This window comes from Tyto alba, unplaced genomic scaffold (genome assembly GCF_018691265.1).
Source record: "Tyto alba isolate M040663 unplaced genomic scaffold, T.alba_DEE_v4.0 Super-Scaffold_22, whole genome shotgun sequence".
Taxonomy (NCBI): domain Eukaryota; kingdom Metazoa; phylum Chordata; class Aves; order Strigiformes; family Tytonidae; genus Tyto; species Tyto alba.
In genome coordinates this window covers 12,811,287-12,827,083 of record NW_024881296.1, presented here as the reverse complement: position 1 = coordinate 12,827,083, position 15,797 = coordinate 12,811,287, and the positions used below count along the sequence as shown (strand labels likewise).

The following is a 15,797-nucleotide window of genomic DNA, read 5'->3' as shown; positions in this document are numbered from 1 at the left end:
AGAAATAAGCAAAACAATTTCCATCCATTCACTGCAGAGAGCTTCGAGGGAAACCTACAGCTCCTGTGTAAATGATTAGTACAGACTGTTCTGCTGTAAACCAGCAGTGGTGAAACTAATCCCCTCTTGGCTCAGACATGCGCAAGCTGGAACAGAACAGCATTATGTAGAATGCAAAACCTAATAAAGTTCTCACACTTTCTAACTTTTGATTATCTGTGGAACTTTAAGTTGTCGCTTTCATTAATATTACTATTAATCTTCAGTTATGAGACCATGTCTGTTTTTTTCCACAGGCTTTCTGCTTATGATCATTTTAAATGCTTGACTTTGCCATCTCAGTAGTCTTCTTTTAATACAGTCCTCCTTCAGTATGTAATCAAATTATACTGTAATAATAAGTGAAAAAAAATCAGGCATTGTTTTAGTTGCTTGTTAATTGCTCGTTTAATTAGAATGCTCACTAATTTGCAAAATACAGGTTCTGACAACGGATTTCATAGTCATTACTACAAATTGGTCAGGTTTTCCTGTAATTTCTTTGAGTGGACTCTCATGATTTAACTGAGAACCATGTGAAAATTCTCCCAATTAGTTGAAGTGTCTAGTCTCAGGATGAAATAATGTGACCTGAGTTTTTTAGCTCTGACCTCTCTGAAGTGTTTCAAATTGTGTTGGGCATATAGTGTAATCACTCAATAGCATGTAAGAGTGAACGCTGGTCTGAGCTGGGTTGTTATTTTGTTATTTTCTTTCCCTTATCATTAGTTTGTGCCTGTGCAGCACTTTAAACATTTGAAGAACTCTACAAATGGTTAGCACTGTAAAATTCCTTCTGGCAGGCGTCAAAGTGAACAAACTACAGATTTATTTGTAGTTCATTAGAATTCACCCTGTACAGCATGAGGAGTTGAAAATGGCACAAATGTCAGCATTTTTTTTACCATTTTAACAAATTTTCTTGTCAATAGTTTCAACAACTTTGACTGCAATGCTTTTGTGCTTCCTTGTTCACAAAGGAAACACCACAGAAATACTGAAGATGGGTATGACATAAGAGGAGCTTTCCTCAGGCTCAAACATACATTTGCAAGAAAGTAGGGGCTTCCCTGAGATGACAATTTTAGAAATAGTTGGATATTGTATAACACCAGTGCTAAATACACACTTAAGCTTTGGAGCTAGACAGAAAATGAAATTTCATGCACAGGGAATTCAGATACTGAGCTCCTTTTCACCCTCTTTTTGCTCTCTCTCTTCTCTCTTTGCTCTCTCTCCTTTCTTTTTCCATTTTCTTCCAAATTAAGATGAAAAGTTGAAATAGTGATATTTTGGGGGGGGGGGGGGGTGGGATTAATAACTTCAAATAATATTGATCTGGAAATGTGAAAAAGTATTCCTCCATGGAACTTATTTTTGGCTTTTTTTTTTATTTTTTCGCCCTTTATAAAAGTAGTCAATTTCTTTTAGCAAATCATCTGTTAAGATAAAATTTTATTTTATGCTGGAAAAATGTTGTATCCAAAAATGTTACCTTAGGTATACATACACCAAATATGGAGTTTTTGTAAAATATACTAACTCTGTTTTTGTATGCACTGCACACAGCTCACCATCAGCTATATTGAATCACTGATGCCCACCAGTGAACGCCAAAAGCAACTGATGCGCCAGTATTGCTTTGAATGTGATTGTCTTCTCTGCCAGAATCAAGAAAAGGTAGGATGAGTGAAGAAATTCCTTGCCAGTAAAACTGAATTTTCCAGGGTCTGTCAGCAGCTTCCCTTCCTTTACTTAATGCTTATTTTTTGCTACTGATTGAATGGCCAGAATAGAGAGGAAAATTACCTCCGCTCTCAGTGCTGTTTAAGTTGCTATGAAAGACAACCGTGAAAGAAAGAAGAGCAGGAAGTGATGTTAACATGATAAGAAGAATTTCATGCCAATACATGCATTTTTCATAAATCTAGGAACCACTCTTAGTTCCAAGATGTGGTTCAGATAATTTTGAGATTCAGGGACCTCAGAACATGAGATTTAACATGACATTAAGCTGATAGGAAATGATTTTATTTTTTTTCTATTCAAAAGAATAATCTAGAAACTTTAACTAAAGCCACTTGTCTGATGCTACAGGAAGACTGTGTTTATCCTCATAATAATGTTGAATTAATTCTGAGAAACACCTGCATCAATAATTTTTAAGAACTACCAGACATAATCAGCAGTTGTTCAAGAGAGTGGTGAACATCCTTGGATGATTGTAGTTTTTATGCTGTCTTTCACAAGTTCTTGGAGTAGCAGGTCAGCAGTTGCAGTAGATAAAATTTTGTTTAGAGTGACCTTTTACTAGGGTTCAGCCTAGCCTGGTTTAATTAAATTCTGGGTTGCTTCATATTTAAACAGCCTGGTCAGAATAATTTTGGCTCCAAGCCTGATGAGAGATCAAATGGAATATGCAAAATGAGGCTGGCTTCATAGAAGTTTAAGCACTTTGTCTCTCTAGTTATATGTAAAGTTGTTCTTATTTTCACAAATGCCTTTGGGCGAGTCACATGCCATAGCTAAATGTGTTCCCAGTAGGTTAGAAACGGTAAGAAAGGTATTGATGAAAATGTGATTTCAAAGAGCATATGATTCATGAAATAATTGCTGTACAGCAAAAAAGCAAAAAAACAACCCCACAGTTTAAACTTCGTGTTGGGTAGGACAGCTGTGTGTGTGTAGTTTTGTCCAAGCCGAAGTATACCCATTGAATACATAATGTATAATTTGATTCATCAATAAGCAGTTCAAAAAAAAAAAACACAGAAAAGTTTCAGACTTATGATATAATGCTAAATTACTTCCTGCCCATATGCAAAAGTTGTTGACATTCTGTGCCTGATAAAGGTTGCTGCAGTGCTACTCGGAGGCAGTGAAGGGAAGGCCTCTTTTTGCCTTTCTATTAAAGGTGCTCACTCAAGTATCATGAAATCTTAGATTAGTTTTGGGGAATGGCATCCCCACAGATGCAGTGATGATTAAGAAAAAGAAACAGGCTAAAGAGTCTTTAAGGATCACTTAGTTTGTGAAAGTGTAGACAAGTAGTGTGAAGACCATTCAGCATGTGGAATGTTCTAAGAAACAAGATCCACAGACTGGAGTACACTTCACTGTAAGAGTCAACATACAACATCAAAAAATACTGTAGTGGAATTATATGTGCATATATTGATGAAAACAAGTGTCTCATACATAGGCTAAAATTAATTATTTTTTTCTCTCTGAAATTTTTAACTATGGTTTGAATTCATAGTCTATAGATCTATTTTTCCATTGGCAAAATTCCCTGTGGGGATGATATTGCAAAATCTTTGGAAAACTCTGTGACTGCATTCTGAAATTCTGTAGTTTCCTCATTGTTACCATGTAAAGAGGTCTGGGAAGGGCTAGGAACCTCATGTTAGCTTTGTCTGATGCTATCTATGAAGAAGACATCTATATCCTCAGCTTCAGTCTAGGATAATTAGATATAATCTGCAGCAGCCCTCCTAGTACTGCATTTAATTTCTCTGTGGCAGATTTTATAAATACAACTGTTTACATGACTAACTTGGGAACACAGATTTATTTTTTTTTCTCTATTGTTCTCAATCACTGTTGGTAAGCTGAGGAGCATGTAACACTGCAGCTACAGTGGGAGATAATATTTCTGAAAAATGTTTTTTTAAATTACAGAATGGCTGGATTTAGATGCTTAAAAGTCATCAGTTGACAAAATTATTCAATAATATCCTTGCTGAAATGCCCCTGATACTGAGACAAATTTCCAAGACATCTTGGAAAATTTTTAAAAGGCAAAGTCTTTGTTAACAGAATAGAAAACAGCTCCAGCTTTGGGTCATCAAGGGTGGCAGATTCAACATTGTGGTGCATTAAATATAATCAGCTAAAAGTAAATTCCCATATTACAACATTGCTTTTCAAATATGATGGCTTGATCAGCAGCAATCCATCTCATAAATCCTTGTTATAGGTAAAAATGCAATTTCCAGTTTAGCGAAGAAATGCTTTATGCCTTCAAGTACCTTCTGGGGTGTTGGGGATTTTTTCAGTTGTCATCTCATCAAAGAAGCTAGAATGCTTTTTCTATCAAACAGTTATAGAGATTGTAGCTTCTTGTTACTCACAAATTCCAGTCTTGCTGAGTGTGCCTGACAGCTGCTGAGCACATACTAGGGACCAGTGAGAGCAGAGGAATTACTCCTGAGATGTACACATCAATTTACAGTAAAACTGTTAGTCAATTAATTTCCATTGTAGCTTTTATTCTACATCTTTTGTAATGTTTTAAAAGCGATCCTGAGAGTCCTGTGGGAAATATACATTAAACTTTATATGAAGGGCATATATACCTTATATTTTTTAGTACTTAGTTACAGGTATACCTATTTATTCATATTTATAAAAATACTTTTCAAGTTTCTAATCAGTGAAATTAATGTCTCCTGCTATGTTTTCTAAAAGCTTGTTTATTTAGTCTTATATGGCCAAGTGAAGAAGGAAGATAATATCAGGTTGCTGTTCTCAAGTCAGTTACTGACTTCGTAAGTGACCTTGAGTAAATAATTTTATTCAAAAGCAACCTTTGTTTTTTCTAAGATGCTGCCCTTATTTTTCATAATTGGTGAGAAACTACTGTTTCGATTGGGGCTGAACAGATTTTTGACTAGAAGCCAGATCAGTCTGTCTAAACTGGGGACCATTTTTGTGAATGTTCTGTGAAGCTGTTTTGCTGTTTCCCCAAATGCAGCATGACGATGGCAATTCATACTACTTCTGAATATTCTGCTATCCAAAAGATAATAAAGAACGATGCTGTGTTTTCTAAAGTCTTTTATCTCTAAGTGCTGGATTTGTTTTAATGAGAAAAATGATTTGAAGTTTAGTTGTGGGCTTTACACAGTTCGCATTACCTTGTGGTATCTTAGTGCTGTGTAAACAAAAAATAATAATAATAAAAAAATATTCAACCTGAGAGACGTGTACATGAGCAAATAACAGATTTAACCTACAAAATTCTTCTAGTTTCTCCTATCTTTGGTTAGGCATCTGATCTAAGCCAGTTTTTAGCCTCTCTCCATACCCAAAGAAAAGACAAGCAGCTCATTCATACTGTCTTGCAGCAGCAATCAGTGAAAACTGGAATGGATATAAGAGGTTAAAGTAATGCCTTCAAGTAAATACCCACACTTTAGACAGACAAAGTTGGGTGAGATAAATTATGCTGCTTCATGAAGTATGTGTAGACAGAATATTAAGAATCACATGATTACATTTCTGTGTTAGCTGAGATAGATAGCAGAGTGCAGTTGCAACTATGTAAGTTTCAGCACACTAACATTCAGATTGTCAGTAAAATTTGTTTATGCAGATCACTTCAAGCATTTGTCTCTGGCTGCTGTTGTAGACAAATATATTTTACAGCTAATGTCACTGCTTCGTCACTGTTATTTGGTGATAAAATTGATTAAACTCGGATAGTGGTTACATCATACTACAATCAGAGAGTTTAGCTGTGCATGCAAACAAGAGTAGTGTTTCAAAGTGCTCTTTTGCCATTCTAGGTTACATGATCTTCAGGGGATTTTTCTAATATTTCAGGTCTCTTATGAACTGTGATTTAAGAAGCAATTTATCTATGAAGAAATAGTATTTATTTCTCGTTTACTGTAGTATTTCATGTCACAGCTATATAAAACAGCAAAATTCACTCCAATGTCAGCAATGGCTTTAAAATTCAGTCACTCAGTCTTTTTAGCTAGATACGGCAACTTCATGCGACATAAGAATCTTCTTGAACCACTGCCTAAGTATAAACAGTTCGCTTGCACAGTTGTCTAGATCTGAGACTGTAATATGGTACAGGCTGCATTTTCAAGTATACTGAAACAGGCTGCAGCCCAACCACAGGCACCCTGATGAGTTGAAGTTGTTGAAGCTGAGCATCAGCATCAACAGTGTGAGCATCAACAGTGTGAGAAAACACAGCCCCAGACCAAGTGGAGAGGTCCATTTGCATTGCAGATCATAAGAGCAAATGTCCCTTACTGGTCACTGCTGGTGAAAGGACTTCAAAGTGAATCTTTTCGTGCTGTATCGTAGTAGTTTTTTATCTGCCTCTCCAACTGTGAGCACAGCCATGAAGTAATCCAGGTGCATAGCTGTTATCAAGGATGAGAAAATATGGAGGCAAACAGTGTCAACTAGCTGGACCTGTGGATCTCAAATAATTTTTGGTGCCTGGGCCTCAATGTCAGCTGCCTTTTGATTCTAAGAGGTAATAACATAATGCTGGCCAGTCTCTCTTAGCAACTGGTCAAGCAGCCTGGCTGCTGATTTGACAAGGGAATAGTAGCAAGTGCTAACGCATCAGTGTGAACTGGTTAAAACAAGATTAAGGTGAACATTTTGGAAGTACAGTTACTGCCAAATTAAATGCCACAAGATACAAATCTAAACCATACTTTTAATTGGTTTTGACCCAAGTAGAAAACAAAAAATAAGTAGCTAAAAGAGGGGAAAAAAACCATGTCTTTCTAAAAGACACTCATAGAAGATTTCCTGACTGTCAGTACTTTAAGCTATTGCTACTGTAATGTCTTCAGTTCATTGTATCTCTGACAGCTTTATACATTATTATTTGCTCCATTTTAAGATCAGTCTCCACTGTAATTTGGAAATATGTGCCTTCCTAAAAGCTGAACTCTTGGCAACATATTACCATTCCAGCACATAAAAGCCCCTTACATTAATTATAATTAAAGATGGGATTACACTGATGACAAACATTTTAAATGGAGAACAGTTTTTTCCACAGTCATGAGCCAGAGTATTGTTCATGTTCTACATTTTCAGCCAAGGATTTCAGGGAGATTTGTGCTTATAGAATCACTTTGTTATGAATCGTCTTTCTCATTTGGAGCCAGGATATAATATTTTAGTCTAGTTTGTTTTTTTGGAAGGCTTTTATTTATTACAAGGTCAAAAGCAATGGGTTTGAATCTGAACAAATTTTATATTTGGCGAGTATTCGATGGTTGCTAAAGCTAATAATAACATAATGCCAGTAAATACGTTATTCCTTTAATCAGTTTATTCCTTTGCTTAGTACTTTTATTGTATCCTGAGTTTTGGTAGAGAACATCACAAGTCCAATTTCCAACTCAAGGACTCTCAAAATTAGGTCACCTGAACATCAGCCAAGCCATCTATATCTACATAAAAATGTCACTTGCAATTGTTTAGCTGGTATTGCACTTCCATACATCCACCAGCTCTTTTATAAAGAAACACTGAATAAATTCCTGAACATACTAGAAAATTTGACATTCTTTTCATGTCCTAGGAAACAACACAACTGTAGTTTGGGAATTTCATCAAGCGTAAATAATCCTCTACATAAGTTGACCATATTGGTTGCTATAGCATACGTCCGTGGTTGATTTGCCTCACAAAGTTTTCTGAGAGATGGTTGAATATGGCCAAGGATAGAATTTACACATTTTCGCCTTTGATCTTTGTGTCTGGTGTCAGCAATACAAATGAGGAAGATGTGCTTAAATCACACAGGCATTGTTATATGAAAAATATTATTATTGACTGTTGTTTTCAATTAGCATGTAAAGGCTTCATGTAAGATCACTGTACTGGTGTTAGTACAAAAATATCATCCCTCCTTCAGGGAGCATATATTTAGGACACAGGAAATACAAAATTATATGTTAAGAAGTGCCTTTTTAAATTGATGAATTGTCAAGTTCTAGCAGTTTGTGTCCCAGTTTCCCCAATATTTATTTATTTACATTCTCACTAAGTTTCCAAAGTAAAATATATACAATATGAAAGATGACATCTCCAAATTAATCCAAAAGATGAAGCCTGGGAAGCAAGGATTAAATAGGATTTTTGAAAACAAGTCTGTTCATACAGCTAACAACCTAAAATCCCTTGATCAAAGCAAAGAATAAAGTAGGAGCATCTATATCTCTAGTCATGATTTTAAGGTGCTTGCTAAGTACTAAGGTACTAAGGGTGTGTTTAAAAAAAAATATATCAGGACTTTGTTCCAACAAAATGCTGGTTTAATCCATTTCCTATCAAAAAATAGAGTTTGCAGTAGTTTATTTTTGAAATCGTCTGTTCATTCCTCATCTTCTCTTTTTTTGCCACTAGAAATGGCTCTGAAGCAAACTACAGAAATAAATCAAGCCAGAGCTCAGTCATATTTCACCCACCTACACTTTCAGCCCAACAGTAGTATAACCAGTGCCTACAAAAGCCAGTGGCAGTAATTAGCAGCCAACTGGGACACAATACTGATTCTTTCCATAGGTGGTTGGCTGATTAACAATTCCTTCCTTTTGGCAAGACATTTGATAGTGACATAAACCCTGGACTGGTTCCTGAAATCCAACAGTCAGTCTAACACTTTTCTGTTCCCTTTCAGAGGATCTTACCCTTTTGGGCTATATTTCCAAACAGCCAAAGACAGAGAGAGGGCTTTTGTTTTGTTCTAGTGCCAACAATTACACTAAAAAACAGGGCAACCACTTCTAATTTCTGGGCTCTCTTGTTCATTAACAGAGGCATCATCTCTTCAGCTTCCTACCATTTCTTACATGACTTCTGAGGCTTCTTTCATTTTTCAACATAGTAATTATTTTCCATCAAAGGGCAGTCCCACAGACAGTGACAAATAGACTGTGATCATTTTTCCATGACAGCTTACCTCTCCCAGTTGCTTCAGCTCTGCCTCAGTGTGCTCTGGTCATGACTTGGCAGCAGTCAGCTGGAGCTCACTCGGGTTGTCAAAGGTCATGGAAAAGATACTGCTGTTCTTGTAAACAGGCGTGAGTTCAGAGCTGTATGCAGACTCCTTGCTTGTTCAGGAGATCCTTAATAAGGAAACCTGTATCAATTTGGTCCAACAAGTTCATATTTGGAGCCATATAGGAGCTGGAGTGTGGCACTCTCTTGGGAATCTGTGTTTCTGCTCATCTGAAGGGAGCAGAATCTCATTCTTTTCAGACCCAGCCATCTAAGAGGAAATGTAAATCTTCTGGCAGATGTTTTAAGTAGAAATGCTTTTTTTGCCAAGGGGAGTCTGCTCTCATCACTGTTTCAGGCTGTAGTGGCTACATTTAAGTGCCTGGCTAGCAGTGTTCCCCCTTTCTGGATGTCCAACTTCCTTGGGACTGTCATTAGAATGAGTTATTACTGTTACGATTTCTCTTTTTCAGATAGTGTTATTTCCATAGCAGTCACTATTTGGTCTCTGCTGAATGATAAACAGAAATAAGAAAAGTTTCACTCTGGGTTAGCAATCTAAAATAAGCATATAGAAGGTAGGATATGCTGAGACAAACAGCAGTAATTTAAAACGTAAGACTAGATCAGATAAATAATTTTCCAAACACCTTTTCCTGCAGTGATTTTGGGGACACTAGTTGACAATTTTTTTCTAAATACATATTGAAGCCAGTCGTTGCTTTATCTGATCATAAATCTCTGAATTCTCATTCACTGAGGTTGCTATAAGGTCTTTGTTTCAGCCCGCCAAGGTGGTTTCTAATTTCAGTAGTACTTAAGGGAATAATCTTGATTTTGAATGCCTTTTCTTAATCTGCTTATTAGCCATTTTCTTCTACTCTGCAGGATGTTCAGTCTTTTATATCATATGAATTAGGTAATTTACTTGAAATATGATAGATTTTAATTCAGATCCCATTTCGGTAAGGAAAAAAAGTTTCCCGGACTGACTGGAATTCAATTTTCTTGGTTCAAAAATCCTGTTGAAGGTCTTTCACTTTTGACAAAATAATATCTTCATTGGAGCAAGAAGGACATTTTATCATAGGTGTCAGAGCAGTTCCTGTGGGGTTAGGGGACCCCACAATTCTGTCAGTGCTTCAGGCACTGGGTGAGGTTCAGGTGAGTCCAGGATATGAACAGTTCACTGCATCTTTTTTTTCTAGATTTTTCTAGATTCCTTCTCCAAATCAAGTAGAAATAGGAGCTTTGAACTTTGTCTTCCCAAAGTATACTGTAACTAATGAGCTATGAATTTTAAAGAAGAAGGAAAATAAAGTGAGTGGAGATACCTTTTTCTCATCAGTTCCATGGATGTAAGCTAAATCCCTTTCTGACAAGGAATGAATTTTACCATTTACCTTTCAAATCCCAAACCACGACATCAGCAATGTATGGGCTGATTATAACTTCCATCTTTCCTGGCATGCTGTGTATTTTACTCCCTTCATTTCACTGTCTTCTCTCCTGCCAGACTCTCAGCTCTTTGGAGTGAGTACTCTTTCTACTCTGTACAGTCTGAAAACCTGCAAAACAGTGTAGCTGTGATTTTGTTACTGCTAGATTTATAAATAATAGCAACAGTAAAGTCTACAGACATACTGAGTAACAACAACATGGAGGAAGAAAACAAGATGGAAAAGGACTCTTTATCAGCAAATTTGTGAGTAACTTGAAATAGCACACAATTTTATTGACTTACTGAAATTCTTTGCAATAGGCCATCTTCAAGTAATTTCAGCAAAAGCTTTTGTCATCTCCAAACTCATTTTCTGCTGAAGACATCACTCAAAACTAGTCCAGAGGAACCTTTTTCATACTGGAAAAACAACCTTTTTCAACTGTTGTTCCTATGATGCTCCATCGTATCAGTGCATCCTGTGTCTTTCTCTTCAGATTCAGAATATGCTTCCTTCATACTCCAAATTTCTGGCTCCTAATGCCATCCTGACTATATACTCTATACTTTCTTTATGATGTTGGGCACTTTGTCATCTTTTTGTTTTATTTTCCTTAGCTGAAAGATTGTGCTAATAAATCTTACCTTTCTTACAGTATGTTTTTTTCTGAGATTAATTACTCTCGATACAATGCCTGGAATTAAGTATTAATTCTACAATACTAGAATTAAGTATTATATATGCAGTAGGTGTAAATTCTTGGTAAAACAAAATATTAGCTTCATTTCTGTGTCTATTGTCCTAGTTTTCTGGTAATTCCAGTCAGAGGAGAGGAATAATGAGTGGTTTTGTAAAGTAGACTTGTGCATAGTGGGTCCTGAAGTAAGATCATGGTTTTACTTTATATGGGTCAAGAATAGGTTAAAAAAAGTCTGGAAAAAAACTTAATCTGGTAGTCCGGATTTTAATCTTGTAATCTGCCCATTCATTAAATCTATGAACTAAACAATCTCCTTAGCCTGTCTACTTCCTAGGAGGAACGGTGTATTCTGTGATCCATTTCACTGCAATTACTTTTTGTGGTGAAGTGGACATGTATCTACACTGGACAAAAGCAGGTCTTAACGGGAAAAGCAATATTGTATGCATATATGTATGTAAATAGGTACATACATGGAACACAGAGACAATTTGAAAGATATACCCTTTTAGTGAGCAATATATTCCACATGCAGTGTATAATGATGGATATTGTCTCTTTCTGCTATTTGTTTTGTAATATTTGTTAAGTAATGTACAGCTGTGTTTCATATCTGCCTCCATAAAATAGATATAGGAATGCCCATTATACAAGTAATATTAAAAAGATTAATTATTCTTCAGAATATCTCAGTTTGAAACTTACTACAGAGACTCACATTGTTATTGTTCCCCATGTCACATTGTGGAAGTGCATCTTTCACTCTAGTCTTCTTATTTAAGTGAAGAAAGATGCCTTTCCTGTCAGCTGCTTCTAAATTTTTAGACAGTCTTTGCAAACAAAATTTTATTTTTCAAAGATTGGTTGGTTGATTGATTAACTGATTGATTTAGAACCCTGTGACAGGGTCATCAGGTATCATGACTTCATTCTGATTTCTTTTTGACAGTGCAGTTTTTCAAAGTTTGAGGCTTTGCCTGAATTCATAGGAAGCACCACAGATTGAGAAAGGCAAAATCAGACTCTTCAGTGCCTAAATCAATTCTAGTCATTAACTAATATCCTCTGAGGTCTATTAAAGCAAGAATGAGCTCATCTGAATAGCAAGGAGGTCTCTAACTTTGAGACTGAAAATGCAGACTTAATGCTTTGGATTGATAAATTGCTATGCTAAGCAATGTGCCATATCAATTTCTTGTCAGCAATTTAATTAATATCACAACAGCGCAGTAACTAAAGCTGTAGTTATAAATGAATAGGAACTTTTTGTTGTGTAGAAGGCAGCAGGCTTGAAAAGGCTGAATTTACTCCAGCTGCGTGAGTTACAGCAGAGGACTGTGTCATTTGTTGACCCATTGCAGGATGTCCTGATATTTTCCACAAGATTGCTCAGTGAATTCATTGAAAGCCATTGATTGCACTGCAGTGACTTGAATTGGGGAGCGTGGTAAAACAGTGTATCACAACTCTGACTAAGACTTATCTGACCACAGTCATTAAAAAAAATACATTGCTGCATCATACTGTTTTAGAAAAGATAAGACATGAATCTTTGTCTTAGTGCTGACAAGCGTTGGCTATAAACTAAAATTTCTGCACTTCCTTTGACCATACATAGACAACTCAATTTTTACTCTCACAATATTTCTAGTGTACAACTTTACATTCAGTTTGTGTCATTCCCATGCACAAAAGACGTCCTTCTATGCTTTGAAAGATTTTGATGTGATTCCAGCTTCTGCTAATAATAGGGTAGTTTGAATCTATAGAAATTTGGTACAGAGGAAAAAGATACTGTGAAGTTCAGTTACTAGTACATTGTATTTGGTTAATGAAGATGGGGATCCATACAATGTGAGCTGCTTCTTCCCTACCCCAAAGCCCCACCTGCAACAGAGATTTTGAAAAGGGAGGTTGAGATAACATGCTTTTCAGAGGTGTGGCACTCATCCATCTGACTGGAAAAAATATTTTAGGAGAACAGTATGTCTGTTTTCAGACGAGTAAAATACTTAGTGGAGAGTACTTATGATGAGACAGAGAAATAGTTTACTAGTACTGTGAACTGTTTTGGAAAATGGGAAATCCAATATTGATTATGTATCACCAATTTATGTTGTTCCAGAAGGTCCCATAAACACTTGCTTCCATGTGAGTCGAGATGTCTAACTTTCGGTACATGTTTTGTGATCTAGATCTGAGAGCCGACTTGTAGCTCCCCAAAACAGGGACTGAGAAAAACAGCCTGAGAAAGATATAAAGGATGGGGGGGGAGCAGAGGACCTCTGAGCTGAGGAATGCCTCAAACACAAGTAATGAAACGATAGTCACGGGGTGAATAATGTGGAGTCTGGAGCTGGTAAGGTGGCCTGACTAGCACAAGACGCAGCTGGAAGAGGGAGTCCAGTGAAGGCAGGACAGTTCTGCTGTGGTGCATCCTGTAAAGTTTCAAGGGCCATCTGTCCAGTGAATGACCTTTGCTTTGTTATCCACAAAATGCATATTAAAGTTGACACATCTGAATGTGCTAATGAAGATTAACAAGATCCTGCTAATTACATCATCCCATGAAGCACCTTACCCCTCCCCATACATGTGATACATACGTATGTGGGTCGACCTGGAGGATGGACCCAAGGAAAGTATGTATAAATTGAGGGTGGGCCAGGAATAAAAGCAAAGAAGTAAGCAAGCAAGCAAGCAAGATGGGTGCTTCCCTAATGAACTCAGATGGGACTAAAGCAGGACCCCAGACCGGTGATCTCTATTTCTCTATTTTCTCTCTCTATCTCTCTTCCTTTCTTTTTCCCGGTTTCCCTTCTTACCATTAAGTAATGCAAGGCATACTATATCGCTTGACATAATTCATTATATACTTAGCTAATTATTGTGTATCCAGTTAGTAATTTGTGGGAAATTAATAAATGTTCGTGCACGGACTTTGAGACTCATCTCACCGTTGGCCACTCCATCAGGAATTTACAAATCTAGGATACTTGCCTCCCTCATCTGAGCAGGATGGGACACTAGACTACCTCTCCTTGCTTTGAATCACCTTGGCTGGTCACCATTGCTTGCTGAGGCATATAAAAACTTGTAACAACGGCAGTCAGCAGGAACCACCTGCATGATAGCTATTCAAACAGTAAATAAAAGCCCTGAGAAGTATTCAAGGGTCTTATAATGGTTTCCATGACATTATGACATTTTAGGGAAAGTCCTTTTCACTCCGTTGGATGTGACAATTTTCCTATTTTTTGTGACAATGACTAAAATGTCCATATTATTGAATCAGAATAGTAGAGTACTATAGAGAGAAAGGTACTGGAAACAGTTTGTTTCAGGCTCTCATTTGCCTTATGAAGTGTTTATAGCTCCTTCCCTGGCAGACTGGAAGAATCTCCACTGGTTTAAATTGGTGTTAATTAGAGGATAGTCAATAATAATTTTCCAAAGTAGTTCTTGAAATGACTAAAGCACTACACAGGATCTTTTAAAGGTATTTTCATACCTCTCATTTGATTATATGAAACTAATATTCATCTAGGGGATGATCAGATTTGTTGGCAAAACAGCAACATGGAGAAAACTCCAGATACTGTGATCTCTTAAGAGCTGCATTTATACAAAATGAATGCAACTTTTTGTTCATGACTTAAAAAACCTCATAGACTGGTCAGTGTGTATTTGAGCATTGATACGGAATATTCAAGCAACATGCTAGTGAGTTAGGAAGTCAAATTTTATCAGCGCTCTAAAAATTGCCACTTTCACTTTTGAGATCTGTCAAATATTTTAGGGTATAGGATAGATTGATCAACTGTGTATGATCTTAACCATGTTGCCTGTGCTTTTCTAAACCATAAACTGCCTGTGTTTCGTAGCCATTCATTTAGAAAACGTATGCTGCAGTAAATACTGTTATTTTACATTGCAGTATACATTAAAAAAACACTATAGCTACCATTTTATCATGTGATATGCATTAAGATACTAAATTGTTTTGATGTTAGTGTTCAAAATAAATATCGAACTTCATGACAGTATATCTGCAGTTAGAACCAATAATTCAATGGGCACAATTTCTTCAAATCACTGAAGCATAAATTGAACTTTGATGCACAAATAACTACCTCTACTTAGTGAAGTGTTTAGTCATTCGCATAAATATTAACTTTAATAGGATTTATGCGTGCATTTACACTTAAATTCATATTTTAATGCACTGATGAATATGGATTCGATTATGCATTGTGAATTCCTAAATATTCTGAGAATTTCAGAGCTACATATCTCCTTTGAGCCACTAAATGTCCTCAGTGTCACTCTATGTCTCCACAGGTTGCAGAATTAAGGAATAAAGCAGATTTGCCTTACAGCTGTCAGTTTGTTTGGTAAGATAGACCTAAAAATTGCCTCAACAAATGTGTAATGTCTGTCTGAAATAGCAGCCTCAGAGTTGCAAGGGATTAGGCTGAACGGTATCCTTCCTCAGGTAACTGAATTACCCACAGGGGTTTTTTGGACTGATGCTGGAAATTACAATGGAATTACAAATGTGCCAAGAATTTTGGGGTGGTCTGGTATAAGGCCCTATTTCTCTGATGCTAAGCTGTAAGTACTTTCCTTTGCTTTTCCCCACTTCCTCTCATCCTCTGTTTTTTATGAGTTGATAAATAGTGAACTTCTATTTATTGTTCTTCCCATGGTCCAATCAATTTTTAATTCAGCTTGTAACCTATGCAGCTTGTATGGGAATTTTGCAGTTCAGCTCTAAGCTCCTGAAATTAAGAGGTTTATAAAGGCAGTGCTGTCACAGACACAAATCTTGGTCCTGTTGCTCA

General features: G+C 36.6%; 1 protein-coding gene across 2 annotated transcripts in view; it reads left to right on the top strand.

The window, feature by feature from the left end:
* The window catches only part of SMYD3 (SET and MYND domain containing 3), a 419,867-nt gene that overhangs the window by 340,125 nt on the left and 63,945 nt on the right, over window positions 1–15,797 (top strand). For both annotated transcript variants that reach the window (XM_042796047.1, XM_032989436.2), the window contains exon 8: window positions 1,609–1,719. In XM_042796047.1, the coding sequence (XP_042651981.1) occupies window positions 1,609–1,719 (111 nt within the window). The remainder of the gene's footprint in view (window positions 1–1,608; window positions 1,720–15,797) is intronic.